Genomic DNA, 23,433 nt, shown 5'->3' on the forward strand with positions numbered 1-23,433 from the left:
TTTTTTTACTAGAATATTACCCTTCTAATTTAGACAATTACAATAAGTGCTAAATTAGGACCGGAAGCACTATTTAAAATAAAGTATAATTGCTGTTCAATATGTGAAATCCAACAGTGCGGCGTACTCGTGAGTCACTTGGAAAGTTTGAAGCTTATACAATGTGATTAGTAACTTACATGTACAATACTTTTCCTCTTCGCCAGGAACAGGTTTTTTTTTTTTTTTTTTTTTTTTTTTTTTTTTTTTTTTTTTTTTTTGTCTCTGTCTCTAAATCCGCTGCTTTCCCTTTGTTAAATTCTTGTGAACTTAAACCGACTCCGAACTGATCTGACTATTTAGACAAATTTAACTCGTTCAGGTTATACGTCCATTTTCCGCAATGCATTGTACGAGAATAAAGGGCCCATTCAGCTTTAGGCTGGAGTATTTGATCAGTTGAGCCGGAGATTGACGCGCGTGTAGTCAAGCGCAATAATAAGCACACAGAATCAATGGATACCATCGCCGTTGCTAGGAACAATGGCAGCTCATGAATATGTATCTGGACGTGACACAAAAGGTGCGCAAATAAATGTGCCCAACAGCGCGCCAGAACGAGGCCGGCACCGACTCCATATTGCTCTTCTGTTTATGCGTTGCTCAGGAAAGGAGCTCACGACAAGGAAAGATTTGTCACCGTTTCTGGAGTATTTTCCACAGTTTGGCGCGGTGAGTAGCGAATTTACTCTTTTGAGTATCATATCTCCGTGTATGATTAATATCAGGGCTAGATATGGCAGAGTTTGGCCGTGTTTTATCAGGGAAAGTGTAAACGATTACTCACATGCTAAAACAGGTGCCCCTCTTCCGCCCTCCAACCACATGCACTTTGACAGGCTTTCGTTCTTTGCTAAAACAGTGAAAAGTGCCGGCAGATTATTGTATTTAATGCTGTGCAGTGAACTTCTTGTGTTCCCTAAGAAATTGTACTGTTCAAATGCAGTGTCATATGACCGAAGTTACAAGCATTGAATTAGATAATATTTAACAAAGACGGCCAATGCATTAGGAATTCCAGGTTTTTCTTAATAAATTATTGCAGTATTTCCTGCTGACTCTCCACAATGTTGGAATCGTGCTCTTGCCATAAAACAATATTCTGATTCTTAAAGAGGTAAATTATTGCACAGGATTTTTTTGCACAAGAAATTTTATTTTAGCTGTGTATGGTAGTAAATGTTGGAAAATTACTGCCCAGAAGTCTGATTATTCCCACCAGTCCAGTCCATATAGCCATTGCCCAGTATCGACTGGTTATATCATAATTACATTATGGGCTGGGTTTGGCCTCTGTTATTCTGCTTTGGTCTGGAGAGTGTTTCCTTAAAACCATAACATATATGTCTATTAATAGAGGGCACCTGCTGGGTCTGTGGTCATAGTATTTCTCCACTTCAGGGTTTGCTGTAAGTACTCAATTAACCTTTTGCTTTAAGTGCTCAATTTACGTAGAGTCTAAACATTCTGGTGCTTTGAAGAAAGGTGAAGACTTGTGGCTTTTTTTTTTAGGGAGGTGGTGTGGTGTGGAAAAAGAGTTTTTATTAGTTCAGAGTGTAAAGGACAAACTCAACTTTTACTGACCATTGTGAAGTACAGTTTTCATACCTAGTATCACTGTGGCTCAACATTTTTTGATTAGGGTCAAGTCATTAATTGTTAGCCAAATTAGTGAAAAAGTGTATCCCTCCATTTCTTCAACAGATTCCAATCATTTTAGCATTTGGTGAAATGTCATGCGAGGCACAGTTTGAGTACTAGTACATGTAAACACAACACTGCACTGGCAGAGCCCCTGACGTCTTGTGTAGATTTTGTTGCCAATTATAGCAGGCAGGAATTTTCAGGAGAAAAAAATGTTTATGATTGGCAAAATCTCTCAACATCTGTCAGTATGGAGGTGTGTGTGTGTGGGGGGGGGGGGGGGGGGGGAGGGGGGAATGCAGTGTTGTATACATATACATGTCTAGATGCAGTCTTTGCACTACCTAGCATACTGTGTTAAAATAATACAAAACAGAGTGCAATTACCCATCAGAATTATTCATGACTCATGTCCTTTATTCTGTACAACCACTACCATTACACCTAAGTCATAAGAATATATATTTTTCATGACTGGACCAGTGAATATGAAAATATGAGAAAGTTTTGAGGACTTGTGACAACATCAGGACTTGTCAAGCAAAGGCATCAGTAGAACATCAGTCAGTCAAATATAGTGTCAGCTTGAAAGGCCTCTTTTTTTCCCTTCTTCACAATGATTCCTGTTGGCTTAAGTGCAAATTTAATTAAGGCTTCTGTCCGGATTAAGGACATAGTAAAGTAAAGTCAACATTTGGGCTCAAAAATAATCAGGCCTGTAGATATTGAGCCAGTTCAAATACTCTTGACATTGTCCATGTGGATGATACATGGCCAGTGAAAAATAAAATAATATTTCTGAGGCTGTTTATGTTCAGGTAGCATCTATTTCCTAGCCTGGCTTCTATGTTCTTCTGTGCTAAATCAGCTTTGCCACATGGAAATGAAGAAAGTAGTTGGTTCATTAATTATTAATATTACTTGAAATAATTTGCAAAATGATATTTTGACATAACAAAAGTGGTTCCCTGATAATGCATTATTTTGCATTTTTTTCTTATTTTTGTTGTTGTTGATGATATTTTGAAATTCAAAGAAATTTTCTTTAAATATGATAAACATCGTAAAAATAGAAAACAGGTGCTTACAGAAATTCAATCTAGTTTGTTTGGAGTTACAATCTTCTTTTTCATTTGATTTTTGGGGAAAAAAGCTTTTAAAAGTACATTTAAAGCACAAATTAGACTTTGGTCTCCATTTGCACAGGCTGATTACATGTGATTTGTTTTCTGCAAAGTAATTTTCAATAGTCTATTCTTAGAAAAACATCATTAGTCTTGAGGGCTGATGTTTCAACTGTTTTATAATGTGCTTCTCTTGCAATGCAAACAAAAAGAGAAGTTTGTATGGATTTTAAAATGCATCTGTTTCCTTTTCTAATTAATGAACTGTTACTGAAAAGTTAGGCAAATGCAGAAGCAAATATATTTTAATTTCAGTTCCAAGAAAAGCGTCTTGTATTTATGGAAAGCAAAAACGAATCTTTGACCACCTGCTGTGATAGGAAGGCTGATGAAGTAAATGTTACTAAGTACTAATATATAGCAAATAAATAAATATATAATAAATAAATAAATAAAACATATATTAATTTAATTTGTGTTAAAGATGGAGAGCATTTCTTTGTTGTTTTGCAATCTCTGTCAGAAGGAGACTTGTAATACTTGTAATACTGATAAATCTACTGGTAGATTAGGCAGTGGTGTAAACAGTTCAAACAATTTACGCATTTGTCATTTGTAGCAGACCAAGAGGTCATCTTCTCACGCTTAAAGCATTCAAACTAATTTTTTTTTTAAATCAAGCTTGTATTTGCTTTTAAAATGAAAATTATCATGTAACTGTTGGCTGAAATGACTAAGAAAATTTCCCATTAAGTTTTGAAACTATGTTTATTTCAATTCACAATATATCAGAATGGGATGAATTTAATTTGCCTAATCCCACACCCTCTAATCTTCCACAAAAAAGGTATGCATGTAAGAGTTCAGATCAGTATGATCTGTTATTGCCTACAATCAGTCTCATAGAAAACCAGTGCACCATGTACTATTGTGTTTTTCTATAAATTTAATTAACTTCTATACAGAGCATTGGTAAGAAACTGCAATAAATCACGTAACTGTCAGTTATTATTAGTATCAACAGAAGTGTATAAAAAACTTGTGGCGTTACTTCAGATCCTGCCACAGGTAGCAGTTGACATTTGAGGACAAATTAAACTTGAGATTATCTTTCACGTATCAGGGATTACCTTACACGTATTTGACGAATCCTTTTATCCTGCATTACGTGATGCGACTAAAACGACAAGAGCTCTTTATGTCTTCACAATGTTTCTTAAAAAAAGAAAAAGAAAAAAAATACAAACACTGCGTGATGAAAGGTTTGCGTATGAACAAGGAGATTAACTTTTAAGTTTTTTGCTGTTGTTTGTGTTACCTGGCTGTCCGCGATAGTTTGATGTTGATATGTCTTGAATTATGTTGAAAGGTGAGCTTTGGTTATATTTTACAATGAGCTTGTTTGAAGTTTCAAATGACTTTATCCCTGCTTTTATCAGTATGGGAATTTTTAATGCCAAGAGTGCCTGTAAAACTACCTGTCTTGCACACTAAGATGCTGGTAGGTATTTTTTTACCTGTAGAATGGCAATCATGTTGTTAAAGAAATCCAATTTGATGTCAAGTAAACCTCCCTTCTCCATTGAACAAAAAGGAACATAATTGATAAAAACTGCTACAGTGTAGCTTAATATTGGCAGTACATAAAAATGCTATATATCACATTTAAGTCAATTTTTTTTCTTTTTCTGAAAACACCCTGAACCCATCAAGGGGAAATAGCTTTTGATCTTTACTTATGTTTTTACAAACACACACACACACACACACACGCATGCACACGCACACACACACACACACACACACACAGACACAGTGTTGGATATATTCAGCAAATTCTACACTACAAGTTGCCATATGTAGAGACTGTCAAATAAACACATTTATTGTTTACGTTGTATCTTAGCAACTTTATCAAAACACATGGCAGCCATAACTGTGAAATCAATAGCGTAATCATATCTCGAGGAGGAATGATTGACAGACCAAGACATAAGATACAGCCAGCATGACCATAAAAATGGATGTTATTCCGTCAGAATCAATTTACAGAATCATGCAATGTAAAATTTGCTGTGACAGTCAGAGCTTTTGTTGTATACCCTTTGGATAATGGAGTGCTTCACGGAATGGACCATTTGTCTTCCTTGTACTTTCGTGTAGCAGATATAAATAATAGATATGAAACAGTATTCTCTTCCTGTTGTCAGTTGCCTCCCTTAGTTGCAGAAACAAAATACTTGTAAAAACTCATCTGCCATTTCTGCTATCAGGCGAGATACCAGCAGTAATACGAAGCTTACAGTGTGGCAGTGAATATGTTTTGATATATTTATTTCAAATATATGGCAGTGTAAACTCAGCCCTATAAAAATATTTCGCTGTTCATAGAATTGAGCAAATATTGTGTTATTCTTGGACTCAAAGTGCATTAGAAAATTAAAGCAGCTGAAAGGGGTTTCTTACTTTCAGAAGACATTTAGCAATACATTTTTCATACTTTCTAAAAGGATATTTTGATACCCTGAACTGAACTATCAATTGGCTGATATTTATTTAAAAGCTGCTACATACTTGGCTAGTATAACATTGCATTGATTATGAGGAATGAATATAGTAAGAAAGGGACTTATTTTTGTAGTAACCTTTGTAGTTCAAGTACTTAGTGTTATCTCTGCTAAGAAAAATGCAAACAATTGCAGAATGAAGTGAAATAGAAAGGAAAAAAAGAGAGAGAAAATTAAAATCCACAAGTAGATTAAAGTTTAGAAAAGCATTCCTTTTAACAGGGTCATCTTTTCCTTAATAAGACCCAGCACCAAAAAATGCTTTATTGTTCGCAAAAGAATCTACATAAATTCCTGAAATGTTTTAACCCCAGCATGGAAAAATAGTAATACAATTGGTTTTATGTCTGTTTACATGAACTGATTGGTTTTTTATTGGTGCTCTGACATGGTTTCACTTGTTAACCGCATGTTTATGTGAAAAAATGGTCGGTATTAATCTTGTTGAAGCGGTGGTGTAATGTTTTAGTTTCAGCCATTGTTTTATAAATTGGTTCCTGATTTCAGCGGTTTTTGGGCCTAGGACTCAACAGCAAGACAACATATGGAGAAATGTTCTCTTAATTTGAGTTATTGTGGTTTAGCATTAGTATAAATTCCAATGAGTGTTATCTGTGAGTGATCAAACTTAAAGCCTTGTAACATGTGTGCATCTGCTTTTTTTCCTGCGGTTGACATTACGTTTAGAGGCTTCGTGAAAGTCTTTTGATGCTTTCAAAAGAAGAAAAAAGAACGATTTTCAGTTTGCACCAAGAAAAATGCAGTTCCATAAGGTTTAGATTTATCGTTGAAAAAGCACATGTTTATTACCCGGGGCAGTGATCTAAGGGCATAAAAACCCTTGTAACAGTATCATTTACTGGCCATTTGTAAACAGCATTTTCATTGAGCCTGTAAAATCTTCTTAGCTTAGCACCAGAAGCCCAGGAAAAAAAATCTGAAAAATGGTCTGTAGGTCTACACATTTTGACCAAATTCAGATGTGTCTTGACCCTCTAAATTTAATTCAGGGTTAAGTTTTAAAATGAAATATTATGGACCTGTCAACAACAAGGAAGAAAAGACTCCTATTGAAAAGCAATATGTACCATATTCTTTTAAAAGGATAACTGGACTTTTAGCCTGAAGGCCACACTTTTTAATTTTATGGATGACATCCTGCGCGCGCACCGATTTTCGTCCGTTCTCCCCCCCCCCCAAACCCCCCCCCCCCCCCACCGCCCCCAAACCGCCCCCCCCCCCCCCCCCCCAAAGGAAGTCGGTTGTCGCAAACATCGTTATTGAATTTGCCGGAAAATGCAATCGGCAATTCTCTGCTAATTCCGCAAGCTCCATACTGTCATTGTCGACTGCGGAGACATCCGAGTAGTTCCGAGTGTGAAATGAGCTTTCTGCACATGCGTATTATCACCACATGGAAATATGGCCGTTTTGCCGTCAACTTCATCTCTAGCATTAATTTCAAAATACACGACAATTAAAGTCATAAAGAGAACGGGGGCCGTCGTTTTGGATTGGTTTGCCATTGATATTGGACATGGAGATATCACCCTTTTACAATTTACGAAAGGCTGGCCGCGGCCAGCAATCATCGCCCGGAAATTTCAGTGACATTCTGTCCAAAGCAGCACATACCAGTTTCTTTTTGGAGCGAAAAAAGGGTCGACAAGAGCGTCGCGGTATTTGGTGGACTGAAGGTCGGACAGGCCACCCGATAGTTGGCTGCTAGCGTGTGAGTCAAAGTAGACAAAATGGCATCGACCGAAATTACCTTAGTAGTAGGAAGCATAGGCCTATCTTTGCTTAATTTTTTTAACAATTCTGTGAAGTGTTTACAATGCTTTAATTTCTGAGAGTACAAATAAAGACACGCTATTTATTTGATATTTGTCTATTGGTTTTCTATACCAAACAGAATGCATGAAATAACCTTAAATAGATTTGGTATATGCAGCATATATATTCATGACTTTTTACCTTTCTACGAAGTAGGCCCTATTCACAATGCTTTAATATTTTGAGAGCATGGATAAAGGCATGTTGTTAGTTTGATACGTGTTTCTGTGGTAAATTAGTGTTTCCAGCTGTGTACTGAAAACATAACTTTCTTAAGCAGTTTTTTTTTTTTTTGGGACTGTTTTTTTTTTTTCGCCCGCTCGCACCGACTTTGGGGTCCCCAGAGGATGTCATCCATAAAAATAAAAAAAGTGTGGCCTTATTGAAGTAGACCAGAAATTTGGCTGAAAAAATCTTAAGTTTTGGAAGAAATTAATGCTTTCATTGTAAGGAACCTTTTCTAATTCAAATGGCATTAAGAGTAGCTTACTAGTTGTAGATACTTAGTATATGAGTGGTTACAAAATGGATAATTTATCCATAATATATATCATAAATGTAATGTTCTATTTTTGAACTATTTTTCAGATGCCCCTAAGCAGAAGAGAGCATGTTGTAATCCAAACTTGCAGTGACTTAAGGGTCTAACAGTCAAGATGTAGACCCAAAGCATTGAACTCAGCATTCTACGCTACAGGACATTCTCATGCCGTGGCAAATGGCGGAAACAATGGCGAGACGGCCTCTGAAAGATGCCAGCCTGTCCCACACGCAGCGCGACATCGGGGAGGACCGTTACACAGCCCCTACGGCAGGCCACGCAAGATTCGCTTCTTCTCTAATGGCGATCGTTTCTTCAAGGGGAAGAAGGTGTACATTACACCAAATCGTTATGTTACATTTCAAGATTTACTCGATGATTTGACGAAGAAATTGCCAACACTCACATCGCTGCCTTATGGAGTGCGTCAGATCTTCACACCAGGGGGCGGTAAAAAGATTCGAGACATCGAGGACTTAAAGGATGGGGAGTCCTATGTCTGTGGAGGATTTGAGACTTTTAAACCAATGAAATATGGGAAAGAAGACCTGAAGACATGGCATTCAGGTGAGTATGTAGAAATGGATAGAACAGGAAATCTTTTTTTTTTTTTTTCAGTCAAAGAACCAGAGGTCAGGTTTACAGGAAGATTTTAGACCAAAGATGGAGTCAAACTATTCAGTCAACTTTGATCCAAGATAATCAGTGTTAATTCCTTTAAATGTGAAAGATTTTAATTTATATCAGGGAAAATTTGCTGTTGTTTCAGATCAAAAGTCACCCTATTTTATTGGTGTGCTCCAAATTTACTTTGACATGACCAAGATTTTGGTGTTAAAGTTAAGACCAACGTTCGATCCAAAATATCTTGTTTGACAGCGTCCTTTAGTTTTGCGACCAGAGGTGTAAGGGGTCAAGTTGTTAATTCCCTCATTGTTTGTACATGTTATGAAGTATGTATGCTTACACTAGACAGACCTGATAACTGGAAATACCATCTCTACTGGGAATACAGGATGATCTGCCACAGTTACAAGCTCAGTGTCGATATTAAGGCGTGTTTCCACTCACATTGGATTGGCCACACTTGGTTCAGCTCTTCTCAGATGAAAGGCTTTTTAAAAGTGATGAACTAATCATAACTATACCCTCCTCTCCTGAAATCTGTGGTACTCAGTTAGGCAGACCCAACTTAGATGGTGACTTGCCTTAAAATTGGGATGCCAAACATTTACTGAAGCTGGTGGATTATTTATATCTGCTATCCTAAAGAATGCCAATGGATACCAATGACCGTTTACTGACGTCAGAATTATTGGAAAGAAAATTAAAGATTAGGCGTCAATTAGTCGCATAAAAAGACCATGTTTTTCACTCGATAAGCGCAACTGAAAGAGGGCCAATTATTGATCAACCCCATTGGTAAAGCTAATTGTGTGGTGAGGAGATGAGTGTGAAATCTATATAAATTTTGGGCCACTGATCTAGAGGTAGACAAAATTTAATGACCAGATGGAAGAAATGAGTGAGGAGGAGAGAATAAACTTCTATGCCTTTTTGTGCCTTATTTTGAATTTATGAGCAAAGAAAGTCAGTTTGTGAACATTTTTTCATTTGAGGAACCATAAAATGCACCACCCCCCCCCCCCCCACCCTTCAATTTCATATTCCTTACCCTATATGGGATTGGTTTCATCATCATCAGCAATTCTGATTTTGATTTCCGTCTTAACATAACAAAAGTCAAACATATTTTAGATTGCGCAGCTAGTTAGGACAACAAACAAATAGATCCACTTTACAATGGCCAAGGCTGTTTCATTTGACCTCAAAAGTTTAACCGAACAAAGAGGCGTTATTCCCATCTTGAACTGCGGCACATTATTGCTGTTATGATTACAGACCAGAGCACACTGCTGGTACTTTCTTTCATAAGTACTGCTCCAGAAAAATAGGATGTTAATGAGTCAGTTTTGATAGTAGTTGCTTTGTTTCTGAATTTCCCCAATGCTGGAAGCTAAACTGAGGTCAGCGTGACAACTGGGGGAACTGACTGAGGATGTGGTTTCTTTGACCCAAAATAAATCAGTAGCTAGTCCACTAATATGAAATATTACTCTTAAGACTTGTTTTATGAGAAGGAAGAAAAGGATTATGTTGTAGACTAATTGCTACTTTATGTAAGCAGAATCATTTATTTTATCCCAAATTGATGTTGACCAAAATTTTCAGTGTAAAAATATTTTAAAAATAATTAAGTTTTTCAATGATTTCTTAAAAATGAAAGAAGGACTCTTTTATTTAAAATGATAAAAATAAGTTGCATAGTAATGGTGAGTTTTTTTGAGGTAAGTGACGCAGAGATCTAGTACGTGAGTAGCAGCATGCTGCGTCAACAGTTCTTACCATCTTTTTTTTCAAACATTTGTCTAGAATTTCACTTTCTGTTGTTTCCTGATGCTAAGTGATGCCAATGTCTAGCTGACTGCATGCCTCACTGGCAGCTGCTGTCCAGTATTGATTCTGGTACTGTAGACTTGTTGGTAGATATATATATATATATATATTAAAACAGTACACGAAGTACCCCCCTCCCCCCCCCCCCACACGCACCCACACACACACACACACACACACACCATTAAAAAAAACAGGAAATAGAAATGAACAATTGAAAAAAAAAATTTTGAAGTGCCTTAAACATTTGACATTTGGTTTTTAAAAGTTTTGGTAATTTTTTATCACCCTTTTTTTAACTCATGCATGGCCAACTCCTACATATGGTGTATTTGCAAGAAGAAATGATGTGTTTGAATGTTTTTTTTTTTTTAGTAGTCAGGCAGGCAGACATGGTAAAACAGTTAGTCTAAGAAAAAAATTTAAAAAGAAAAAAAGTATTTTTAGGCGGCATTTGTAAAACATTGATCAGGCGCAGTACCACACAATTTTCGTACATTGTTTAAATGTCCAGAATCACTACATATTTCAGTCTTTACCAGCTGCAACGTACCCAAAAGAAGGTCACTTTTCAACGTAATTCACCAAAAAAAAAAAAATATTTGTTTGTCAATTAAATTTTATTTAATTTGGGTGCAGCATACCCCCTTCCCTGTACCTCCATCAACTATTCTCTTTCAACAAAGTGTTTGCTTAGAATGACTAACTTGCTTGTGTAGCAAGCAAAATCAGTCGAAAACAATCAGACAAAACTTTGGCCCAGTCCTCCGATTCATGGTGGTCAATAAAAGTGTCCAGTAACCAATAGTGACCAGCGTCAGTGACGGTGAGGTTGTTATGTTACATTGTTGATTCCGCACATTAATTGGTGTTGATTCTTTGTCAGTGGGTATGAATGTTATCGTTAGCGGGTGAAATGACATAGATAGGGTGTGGGGATTTGTTTGTTGACCTTGTTTTCAGAACCAATTGAAGACTTTGTCACTTATCATCTGAGCATGCCTCCATAGAAGTGAGATGTTATGTTTGAATTCCACAGCATGGAAATGAACTCATTCTATTTTCTTTTTAGTTGCATGAAATTGAGAGTAGTAGGTCTTCATATTAGCTACCAGTTTTTTTAATGTAGATCTTAAACATGAACTCATTTACAGATGTGATGGAAAAAGGTGAATTTTCTGTCAAGAATCAACATCCTTTCTAATTTAATAATATCCCATGAAAAGTGTGTGTGTTTGTGTGTTTGTATACTAACACATTCACACATAACACAGTTAAAGCTCTGTTCAATGTTACAACACTGTTCAGCTTTATAGATCTCAGCAAAGCCATCAATACGCCTGGATTAAGCCAGCTATCCCTGAACATACATACACACACATGTTGTACCTGGGTAAATATTGGACTCCTAATCCCTCGCCCCATCACCGAGTAGCATTAATGAGATTGTTTGGCAGCAAGTTGGTGTAACGGGGTGTAAGTGTTTGATCGTGTTTGGTCACACCGGGCGTAATTAGCGAGGCTCTGTTTGCCATGAGGCCCCGGAGGTGTTGACGGAGAGCTCAGTAACACTGCTGCCGATGCTTTCCCAATAATCCCAGTGTTATGAAGAGTTTGGATTTGTTTTAAATGTACACACGTTGATTAAAGATATTGAGTTTGCCTGTCAAAAATAGAATGCTGAGCTTGATTCTGTTCGTTATTTCTCTTGATTGGAAAGTGGGTGTGGGAGTTAAGGGGGGGGGGGGGGGAGAAGAAAGATCCTTCACAAATACAGCATTTTAAGATTTGTTACCAATGGTATTAAAGGAAATGAAAGGAAATTTGGATGTGTTTTTAACTTTTTAAAAAAAATTTTAGTAATGGCAGATTCTGATGATAGTTTACATTAAATTTTGCTAAACATTATTTAAACTAGATATTTAGGGCTGACCCAACTTCTCATTCCCCAAGGTCAATCCCCATTTTTTAATTACTTTAAATAGTTTGTTATTAGTGATAAAATTATGGTACTTATAAAAAAGACTGTAAAGAAAAAGTCCCTGTCAAAGTGCACATGTTCTTAACTACCACTTATAGAAGTTTTTCAAAAATAATCACAATAAACAAATTTGATATCTCTAAGCAATATTCAGCCTCCGTTTACTTAGGACAACTTAAAGAAGTCATTGTGAAATATACAATAAATATTGATCGAAAGTAATATCTACAGCCAGCAAGTGCGGTTATTATAACTCAACCCCAACTTTATTTTTGGTGTATCAACTATTATGTGATATTGTCAGTAAAATGCTTGGCAAATATTGTCCATGGGCTAAGAAAAACACATTCCCCTAGGAGGGGACGTGATGAAGTTGTTGTTTTTAAGCCATGGTGTTTTCTGATGGAAGTGAATTTTGCAAGATTCAGTGTTGACTTTTGGACCATGTGGTATGAAATTAGCACACAGAATTACATGTGCTTTATGACCAGTTATTATGAAGTAGATCAAACAGTACTTTTACTTGGGGTGGACTGTTGAAAGGAAAATTTAGTTGCCATGTGTAAATAAAGAGCTAAGTAAGGTAAATTGTAATCTTTTTAGATTGAACTATTGTTGGGTAATTTTTATCCATACTAGTAGGTTAATTGATGCAAAAAGTTCAGCACAACATACAATAGATAATGATAGCTTGTGGCTTTTTAGTAAGCCCTCCCCCCTCCCTTAAAAATGAGTTTGCTTGGTTTTTATGTGACCTGCTTTGAATTCTGATAATAATGGACAAAAAGCCCTTTTGAAAAAAGACTTCCATGTGAGAGTCGAGGAGAATAAAACAGACACTCATTGAAGAACTCATTGATCGATCTTTCCATCTGTTAGAAAATTAATGAAGAGATCTGAGGAGATCAGTGTGGCCTGGGGCAGTGGACGACCACTAGATGGCGCTTCTGTTACAATTATGAAGTCATTGATTCCGTAACCAAGGGCCAGGGGGGTGATTGAGGCGGGGGGGGGGGGGGGGGGGGGGGTGAAGGGGGTAGGGTTTACTTGCACTAGTTTACTAGTAAGTTGAGCAGGGTTCATAGTTTGGGTCAGAATTTGAGAGCAAAGGTTGGCATGACCTGTGACATTAAACTTCTGGTATGAGTGCCATTCACTTCACGGGTGTCATGGATACACAGAGTTTACTGGTAATTAACTCCTCTGGTTACCACAGAACATTCCAATCCCAATTAGATTAAATAATTTTAAAATAAATAATTCAACCAAATTTATTGTGATAACTAATCAATAAGGCACGTGGTTATTTCAACAGCTTGTGTTTACTTTTATATTAATTAGACCAAGCGTTTAACTTGATCATAAATATTGAATATATATATTTACCTTAAATATTGTCTTAGCTTCTTGAAATAACAAGAACCGATTATTGATTAATTGTTCTTAGTAACCACTGCGGGTCTTTGTATTTTCATAAATGGTGCTGCACGTTTCATATATTCTCCGTAAAGGTGGTTGTCACACTTTTAATTATAAACTCAATATTATCAGCATCACAATTATTATTACTATTATTGGTTTTCAACTGAAAAGAAGAATTTTGTTTAAAAAAATATTTAAAAATATATTGATGTTTACACTCAGCACGAAATACTGTATGAGTACCCCATTCCCCCGCAAATAAAAAAGGTAAATGGTATGTATGACTTAAAGTGTAATGTGGGATGTAATCACTTATAAATTGAGGAAACAACAGGGAATGATAGGTTGTTGATTAGGGGGAAAAAAAGAGAACCACAAGTGATGCAATATGAAAGTGAAAAAATTACATCAATCATAGGAAGTCAATTAAGCGCCACATAAAGCAGATTCCAAAACCCAAAATAAAAGGAATAAAGAGATCATAGGATGATAAAATGTATATGGGTGAACAAATTTGACAGCTTAAATTATATAACTTATGTAAGTGTGGAATCAATTCCCTGGCCTTTCAGTCCTTGGTGACCACCACACAGGTGTTATTTTGGATCAATACAGCACTTGACCACTGACATTTGGTCAGAGGCAGTGGTCAAACACCACATCTTGGTCAAGCACCGACTCGTCTTCCAGTCTCAGGGAAAAAATGTCTGAGACTTTTTGCCGGGGTGAAAGTTGCTGCTGAGTGCCACAGCATTAAAAAGTTTGTCTCAGCTTTTTCTGAACAGACACCTCATGGTGAAAGTTGGGTGAAGACCTAAAATTTCAGCTCTCATTTGGACAGATGGGAAAAAAAGCCTAAAAGGAAATCAACGGTCTCAGGACTTTTTGACAAAATTATTTTAAAAAATAACAAGAAAAAATACTTCTACCTGGATTCTTCATGATGGAAGAAGTTTTATGATATTGTCAACCTGGGGGAGCCAAGTTGAACACCTTTTAATATGTCCTTTATCTTGTGAACATATACCAGTAGATAGCACAGTATGCAGACAGGCAGCGGCTCTGTCAACAGTGGACTGATATTTTAGAGAGATAATTTTAACATCATGTTCAACAAGGGACAGGAGAGGATTACGGATATCCTGAAGTCAACTTTTTTTCACAGTAGGTACCATGACGTTGACAAAATGAAGGGAATCGTTACGATGAAAAGCAAAGGCCAGTTGTGCTGCAAGTATAGGATACTCCACTGCCTGTTAATACCTTGACATTTGGTGTCTACATGTATTTACTGTATATATTTAGACTAGGGTAGTCTCTTTCTGTATGGTAAAGCGGAGTTTTTTAGGAGACTTAAACCTCCAGATTACTTGCCTTTCGAAGATTAGTATGAAGACAGTGGATCTTTGGATCGTAATGTTGCCTTTACTTGCCAGTTTGTTCAGAGTCCGTGAATTTGTCATAAGCAACTTGACACCAGTTAACTAGTTTATAAAAGGAAGCTAATGAAGAGAAACCAGTTAACTAGTTTATAAAAGGAAGCTAATGTAGAAAAGTGGAATGAACTGAAAGTGAAAGCTAAACTTATTGGATATAGCTAAATTGGAGGTTGTGTGGTTGGATTCTTTGTGTTACTGGACATATTTCACAATCTTTTGGAAGGAATTTGAAGGTATAATGTATTGGAATTAGAAAACCATATGGATTAGGGTGATAACCAAGAGAAAGGTCCACATATTATTTCTTTCAAAAACATCAGATAGAAAGGAAAGACACTGATATATGATTAAACTCATCTTGAGGATTACTTGCTGCCATATTAATGAAGCTGAAACGGAAGTTTTCCAAACAGAAGTTTGTGTGAGCCAGCGGCAGTTCATCTGAAGTGTGAAGCATTTCCTGGCAGAGAAAAATGGAGATAATTACACCACCTTGTGTGACTTTATGTGTCAGATCAATTAAGTCAAAATAGCAGTTTTCATCCAGTTGTGATGGCAACAATGACAACCGGAAGAGGCTAGCTCTGTCTTTGTATACAAAATTACAACAGAATGGGGAAGTTCAAAACCACAGATGTACCATATCAATATTTCAGTATCACTTTATGGGATACTATTATTTTAGATTTTAAAAAGGCTACTCAGAAATTTTAGTAGTTTTACCTGTCTGAAGAGACTTGAGCTTACATGGAAGTCAAGCAGCATGATTTGTTTGTGGTAGGGAATAGAAAAACTGTTCGAGGGGCCAGCGGTAGGCCCAAAAAGGTCAAAGGTAAGATTTGGTTGTCATAGAAACAACAGCATGAACACATACAATGGTGTTTTTATGGAGTCTGACTCATGAATGAACAAATGTGTGTAAGAGTGCTTTCTAAAAATGGCTGTTCTAGAGGATGAAATGTGGAAAAAATGCACTTTTACAAAAACGTTATCTGCTATGTTATAAGAATTGCCTACAGGTGTGACTTGAATTCATTGGGAATAATGCATTTTTTTTTTTTTTTTTTTTTTTTTTTTTTTTGAAAAGGCTTTAGAATACACAAATAGTTTTGGTGCAACAAGTGCATAAGGAGTTTACAAATAATTTTTTAAGATTCAGGTTGAAGTAAACTTATTCTGATTTTTAGCTGATGCCTTTAGATTTAGGAAATTGAGATTTGTTTTATTGAATGTTTTACATACAATAAGTTAATTTGTTTTTTGTTAATCAATAATTATTTAAGCAGGATAACAGTCACTGTTGCTAAAATGACCTATTCGTCAGTGCAAAAGTCACCTTTTTGAAAGTATGGATTACAAACTATATGACAACCACCTTAAACTAATTGAATATTTTTTATATATATGGCATAGTTTTCATATATCATTTCTACTAGTAATTACATTATCAGAAACTTCATGTAACTTTGAATATTTCAGGTCGTACTCAAGCCAAAGAACAGAACATATACTCCCACTTTGGCTATGACAACCCTGGGGTATATTCACACGGCGCCTTCCAGCCTAACCGCTTGCGGCAGACATACCCCAGGGGACGGGTGGGCCCCCCTCCCGTCGGGTATGGTGCTCAGGGAGGGTATGCCCGGCCCAGTTATTTGCTTCAGTCCCATGACAATGTGCCCATGAAACCCAAAGTCATCACTGTGGTAAGATATGGACCACCGGGACCCAGAACTACTGTCAGGATTCTCCTCAACCGTCGCAGTGTCCAGTCTTATGAACAGTTAATGGGGGATATTGCCGAATCTTTCGGATCAAGATGGCGGGGACAGCGCATAGTCAAGTTGTATTCTTTGCGGGGAAAGGAGGTGAATGGTGTTTCGGATTTTTTTCGGGACGATGATGTGTTCATAGCGACGAGTCAAGAGATGATACCGCTCTCAGACGCCCAGGATATAATTGAGGAGTATTATAATGACAGACAATCTGTACAGGATCTTCTGGCAGGATGGCAGAGGCATCATAAGAAAAAGAAACATCGAAATGTGATTACAAAGTATACATATAATAATAATGAGGAGGACTTGAAACGAGACAGTGGAATAGGAGATAGTGACGAAAGTTATAGGGATGACGTTGACAATCAAAAAGTGGATGCTTCTTACACTGATAAAGTGAAGAAGAAGTCACACAATCGCCATGAAAAAGATAATCAAAATAGACAGAAAGAACTTCAATTTAAAGTACAGGAGGAAAAGGCTAAGGCAGCTCAAGACGAACAAGAACGTGCCAGAAAAAGACTTCAAAAACGCATTCAGGATGAGCGTAAAATTGCTGAGGAGGAAAGAAGAAAACAAAATCAGGTATTGTCTAAAAAGAAAGAGGATCCATTCAAAAAGATGGATGCTGAGCGAAGAGAAGCTCAGCGGTTAGAGCGCGAGCGAAAGAAAGCTCAGTTGAAAGAACCAGAGATTCAGGATGATGAAGAGGATGATCCAAAATGGCGGAGGTTAGAGTGGAGCCAGGAAGAAGAAATGGAACGTCATCAGCGGTCGCGTAAAGACAAGAAGACAGAAAGAGCTAGCAGGCAGAGTAAAATTTCACCCCCTGCTGGCGACAAACCTGTTAGTGTTAGCCCCGGGAGAGAAAAACTAACTCCAAAAGTTGACGACAGTTCTAAGAAAACTTACGTCAGCCCTAGTCGAGCCACCCTGACTCCTCGAGTTGACAATGACACTAAGCAGGATGTCAGCCCCTCTCGCAGTAATGTTGAATCAAAAGTAGACCAAAATGAGAGTACTAGACAAAGTAGGCAAAGTGTTCCACTCTCAACCTCAAATAAAACAAAGGAGGACGAGAGAAATGTCAGGGAACCAATTAGTGATGATAGAACTAATAGAGAGATAAATGAGAGTAGAGAACAAGCGAATGCCAGTCCACATAAAGGTGCTTCCTCTCCACAGGTGAAAAAACAGGACAATAAGGAACAAGGTAAAATGGACAGTAAGGAACAAGGTAAAACCAACAATGTTGCAGGAGATGTGGTGAATAATAACCAATCCCCTGTTGTTGCCCCTAGCAGCGAGGCCAAACTCTCCCCCATAGACAATGCTAAAGTAGATGGTGCTGAAATCCAACAAAAACAACAACAGCAACAGCAGCAACAAACAAAAAAGAAATCAAAAAGTAATTTGAAAAAAGGAAGACTTGGTATTCAGCTTCAAAATGCTGATCCTATATTTGAAAAATACGAAGCAGGAAGGACTTTGGGTGATGGCAACTTTGCGATTGTAAAACAGTCAAAACTGATCAAATCAGGTCAGGAACACGCCATGAAGATCATCGACAAGTCAAAGTTGAAGGGGAAGGAACACATGGTGATGAGTGAGATCGAGGTGATGAAGTTATGCAGTCATACCAATATTGTGAAGTTATATGAAGAGTACGAGACTCCAAAGGAAATCTACCTCATCATGGAACTAGTGAAGGTGAGTGGAGAGGGTTAAAGATTTTCAACCGTGAGGAGGGTTTCCTCATTTTGGTATATAATAGAGTGTTACAAATCTTGCTGAAAAATTAAATAAGATGTTGAAATGTTTCCCTGAATGAAGCAGACGAAATATCAACTTATAAACTTTATATCTGAAGCTACTGACAGAAGAAATTTTTTAAGAGGTAGGGAAATGGAAAGAAGGGAAGAATTAATAGCATTAATTTGTGAAATTATAAATATGTCATTGTTTCTGTTTCTAGGGTGGGGATTTATTTGATGCCATCACTCAGAGTGTCAAATTCCCGGAACCTGAGGCAGCCAAGATGGCGACAGACGTAGCCCAAGCATTGTTCTATCTCCATAGCAGACGTATTGTCCACAGAGATTTGAAGCCAGAAAATTTACTGGTGAGTGGATATTAATGTGATTTTTATTTCTGTCCCTTAAATGGTTTTTATTTTATGTTGTCATGTATCCATTTTGAGGTGACTTATTCCTGCAGTTATTTTAAGTTTAAACATTAAGAGTAATGGATGGTGATCATTTGTTACATCTATTGTTGTGGTATTAAGTGGAAAAAGTAAATTTACACCTTTTGAAAAAGTGTTAGCACTTATAATTACAATTGCCAGTTGAGTTTAGTCTGGGTAAATCGAGAAAACTTATTTTCTCAGTTCAGTGGAAGACAGTGAATCCAGAAGTCGCCTCCATGGATATATAATTTAGAAATGACATTTTGAATATGCACTGAGCACATGTTTTTCACCATTTCTGCAGGTGATGAGGAATAAAGACAACAGTATCATGCTGAAGTTAGCTGATTTTGGTCTAGCTATGGAGGTGAAAGAACCCATTTATACCGTGTGTGGCACCCCAACTTATGTAGCCCCAGAGATACTAACAGAGATAGGTAAGAACAGTGGGAAATGATTTATTTATTTATCTATTTATTTCATAATTACAGTGAAATATGGTAAGAAAACCATTTCACTGCACTACAGTGACATTTGGTGGACATTCTGTTTAGAATTTCAAAGGCGCATCCTTGAATGAAGTGAATAATATTACGTCCTTTCAGAGATGTTATGCTGTACATTCAAACTGACATTAGATCACCCTGCATGGTAAACATTTTTTATTTAAACTCAGACTAATATTCTTACTTTATATTTTGATAACATAGGCTATGGGTTGGAGGTGGATATGTGGGCCCTGGGAGTTATAACCTACATCCTGTTGTGTGGATTTCCGCCTTTTCGCAGTCCAGATCGTAACCAATCAGAACTGTTTGAGTACATCAAGTCTGGCGAGTACGAGTTTCTCAGTCCCTACTGGGATGGAATATCATATGGTATGTGTGCATATATTCAATCTGCAATTTTTTTCTTTGCGATTTCATAGATTACTACAAAGTTCATACCACAACCTTCACATCCTATAGTGTCTATTAATCATTGAATTTTTTTATGTCACAGAAAACATTTGCAAGGTGCAGGCTATGTATGTTTTTCTAATTTTTGGTGATGATTTATCAGAGAACTAAACTTTATTTATTTTTTTATTTATTATTATTATTATTTTATTTTTTTATTTATTTATTTTTTTTTTTGGAGGTGGGCAAAGGCAATGTTTGAATCCCTCTGAATATGTTTGCTTTAATATTACCATTTCGAAAAATTGAGCACCTTCCAATTTTTTCCAGACAGTGAAAATGTTTCTAGCCTAATTGAAGTATAATTAAAAAGAGAAAAGAAGGATTTTCCTGTTTTCCTTATTCAATTTGTAAATCCAAATATGTGTTGGGAGTTCATTTGTGACTGACGCTGTTTTTTCATTTCCAGCTGCTAAAGACATGATAGAACACTTGCTGGTGGTCAGTCGCAAGAGTCGCTACACCGCCATTGATGTCCTTACGCACCCTTGGATTGTCACTGTGGGGGGATCTGCGCCAAAGCCAGATAACTGGGATGCATATCGCAGGAATCTACGCAAACAGTACGAAGATGAGGCCAAGAGAAATCTGGAGAGTTTTCGTGAAAAGAAGTTGCAGCATCAGTCTTGAGGACTGAAAAATATCCCTGAGGATTTAAAAAAAATTTTTTTAAAGTTCTTTTTAAATACTGAAGATAATACACAAGACTCTTATCTGCCATTATGAAAGTTTATGTAGCTTTTTTTTTTGTAAGTGGACAAAAGCACATTGAACTAACCCACCTAGGCTGTTTGCCATTCAGTGTTATGAACTGTGTTCTATACTGTTTGATCTGCTGTAATATTAAACTATGCAATACATGATGACAGTAAGGTGCTTGCATGACCTTTGACATTGTGACCTTTGTCCTTGTGACCCCTGACCTTGTGGCCATGTGACCTTTGAACTTACTGCTTGTTGCTAATGGTTACTGCACACAATGTGGGTTAGCCCCTCAACATAAAAAATAAGTTGCTAAATGACCATACAGAAAAAAACAGTTTGCTAATTACTTATGTTTTAGTTTGTTTATGGATTGATTGTCATATGGCTCAGTGTAAATTGACGCAATCAATGTGTTCATATAGACCATTTTTACCCCTACGATGCCAAGTGTTAATCTGCTTGTCAATTTTTGTGTGTAATTTGATGGCAGAAGTGAATTTTCCTAAGGTTGAGATTGGAGTGTATATTTATTTGCATTGTCATCATTAAGAATTTGTATTAATTATTGATGTAAGATAATATTCTTATACAAATTCTGATTCAAATATTTATGGCAGCAGAGGCTGTGCTTATTTTTCTAGTCCAATATTTGTACATATGAGATAAGTCAAATTGTATATATTCAGTAATGAGATCATTAATTACCCTTTTATGAATGGGTTTTATTTGCCAAATACTGTGAAAAAACATTTTTGTTTTCTTATTTTGCCTTTAGTGGCAGTTGCCTTGCAAATTTGAGAAAAAAATGAGAAGTAATGAAGATTCCTTTGTAGTGTATTGAAAACGATATGATTGGTTCGGTTCAAGGTTTTTGCCCATACTAGTTTTACTAAGTATGTTTAACTTTTTATAGTGCCTTCTTATTAATTAACTTCCCTATTACAAGATGCCTGCTGGTGAACTAATTTTATTGGCTTTTGTACATGCTATGAGGTTTTATGCATTTCATATAATTGACAAGCTGTATCCAGACCAGCACTTTCTTATGAAAGTGCATAATAGCTCTTTTCTCAAGGCAGGGCCTTTTTTACTCCTACGTACATCTTTTTCACTTAATTTGTCTCCTTATCCTATACCTTCATGATTTATATCATTTTTTTCTGCAGTTTTATGCCTAACAAATCTAGAAATTTTACTTGAAATGGATGTAATATAAAGTAAAAATTCTTTTTTTTTTTTTTTTTTTGCCAATTTAAAAAATTTACCATGTTACCAGTTTTTAATTATTGATTAGTTTGTGAATAAGGCTTAATTATTTTTACTCTAAGAGTAAGACAAAATGACATATACTTTATTACATTCAACATGCAACTGTGTTGCAACAAACATTTTTTGATAAGTTAAAAATATTAAGTGATGTAATATTGTTGATTATTTTCTGTTCTGGAGCTTATATTATAGACAGTTTTGAAACTTATATGACGTTATTTATACATACTATTACATGTATATGATAAATAATCATGTCGCGAACTCTTTACATGAATAAATGAAAATATAAAACAACCTTTGCTCTTCTTTCTTAATAGATTCTTAAGCTACATCAATACTATTTCGAGCAGTGGAGTTTCTGTGGTGGTGTAATATTACTAGCATTATATTACTACTTGATTTTTCTCAATGGAAATCGTATGAGATCGTCCAGTCTTGCGGCTTCGCGGAAACCCATGCAAATGTAAAATTGCTGTAGTTGTGCCCAATACATTGCGTCCGCTGCCGTGTGGCTCTTTGTACCAGAGAGGGTGTCTTCAGAAGGAAATTAAGGTAATAAAAATAGGGTTTCTTCACTTTTTAGATAAACGAAGATACATGAAAAAGATTACACAATTCAAATGAAGGAAATTCACAACTCTGGCATGAAGAAAGTAATATTTCAAATGACTGCATCTTTTGTAATTATTTCGGTGATAATATTATCATTTACCTCCCAGTGTACAACTCGAAGATCATCACACCGAGAGCAAAGTAATCCGCCTGAACGGACGCAGAATTGCGCATGAGAATTTCTGGGGCGAGGTTCTTGGTGATGGTGTAAGCTACCATCCCCGGTCCCCAGCTACTCTCTCCGCTCTCGTTACAGCGGTGGGCGGACCCCAAATCACACTGGAACATAAAGTAAATAGGAATGTATTAACAACGAGTTATGTATGACTTATCATTCAATGCGGTGTTTCATTTTGCACCATATGAAAAAAAAAAAAAATTAGAACACCCATCAATAAAGAGAACTGGAAATCCTCTATTTGATGAATCGCTGAACATTATTTTATCAGACATGACGTATACGTAAACCGTGACCGTTTTCTTACAGATGATATTCTATTCTAGGCACCGCACCTTACAGTTATACACTAAAAAATCTCCTTTATTTTGATAGAAAACTTTGAAAATTCCCCGTTTTTACGGATATGATTGTAGCTCACCACTTTGGGGCTATACAGACGGACACCGTGATGAACTTGACAGCCCTTGACTCTAGTATGCCGCTAAAAATAGAAATCGTTACGTGAATGAAAACAAAACAGAACAACGGTTGTATTCTTTTGAATCTTATCTAGTTGTTTTATTTTAAAGAAAAAGAATAGAATTGTCTGGGTGACAAAAATAAATAAATAAATAAACAAATAAATAAAGAAAATAAAATAAAATTGAGAAAAATTTTAAAAAAGCAGAAAGATATGGGACCACACATT

The 23,433-nt window shown here is 36.4% G+C and overlaps 1 protein-coding gene across 2 annotated transcripts; it reads left to right on the forward strand.

Moving 5' to 3' along the window:
• The first annotated feature begins 555 nt into the window (after positions 1-555).
• On the forward strand, positions 556-22,247 carry LOC106181152 (uncharacterized). 2 transcript variants are annotated; one of them, XM_087017758.1, is made up of 7 exons: positions 556-711; positions 7,799-8,318; positions 16,530-18,538; positions 18,804-18,950; positions 19,321-19,453; positions 19,727-19,894; positions 20,385-22,247. In XM_087017758.1, exons 2-7 carry the CDS (start codon positions 8,279-8,281, stop codon positions 20,603-20,605), a joined length of 2,718 nt encoding a protein of 905 aa, XP_086873884.1. In that variant the 5' UTR covers positions 556-711; positions 7,799-8,278; the 3' UTR covers positions 20,606-22,247. The 2 variants fall into 2 exon arrangements, with proteins under 2 accessions (XP_086873884.1, XP_086873883.1); XM_087017757.1 differs by lacking the exons at positions 556-711; positions 7,799-8,318 and adding an exon at positions 14,385-15,882.
• The last annotated feature ends 1,186 nt before the right edge of the window (positions 22,248-23,433 follow it).

Source organism: Lingula anatina, chromosome 7 (genome assembly GCF_051362555.1).
Source record: "Lingula anatina isolate TDL-2025a chromosome 7, LinAna3.0, whole genome shotgun sequence".
NCBI lineage: Eukaryota > Metazoa > Brachiopoda > Lingulata > Lingulida > Lingulidae > Lingula > Lingula anatina.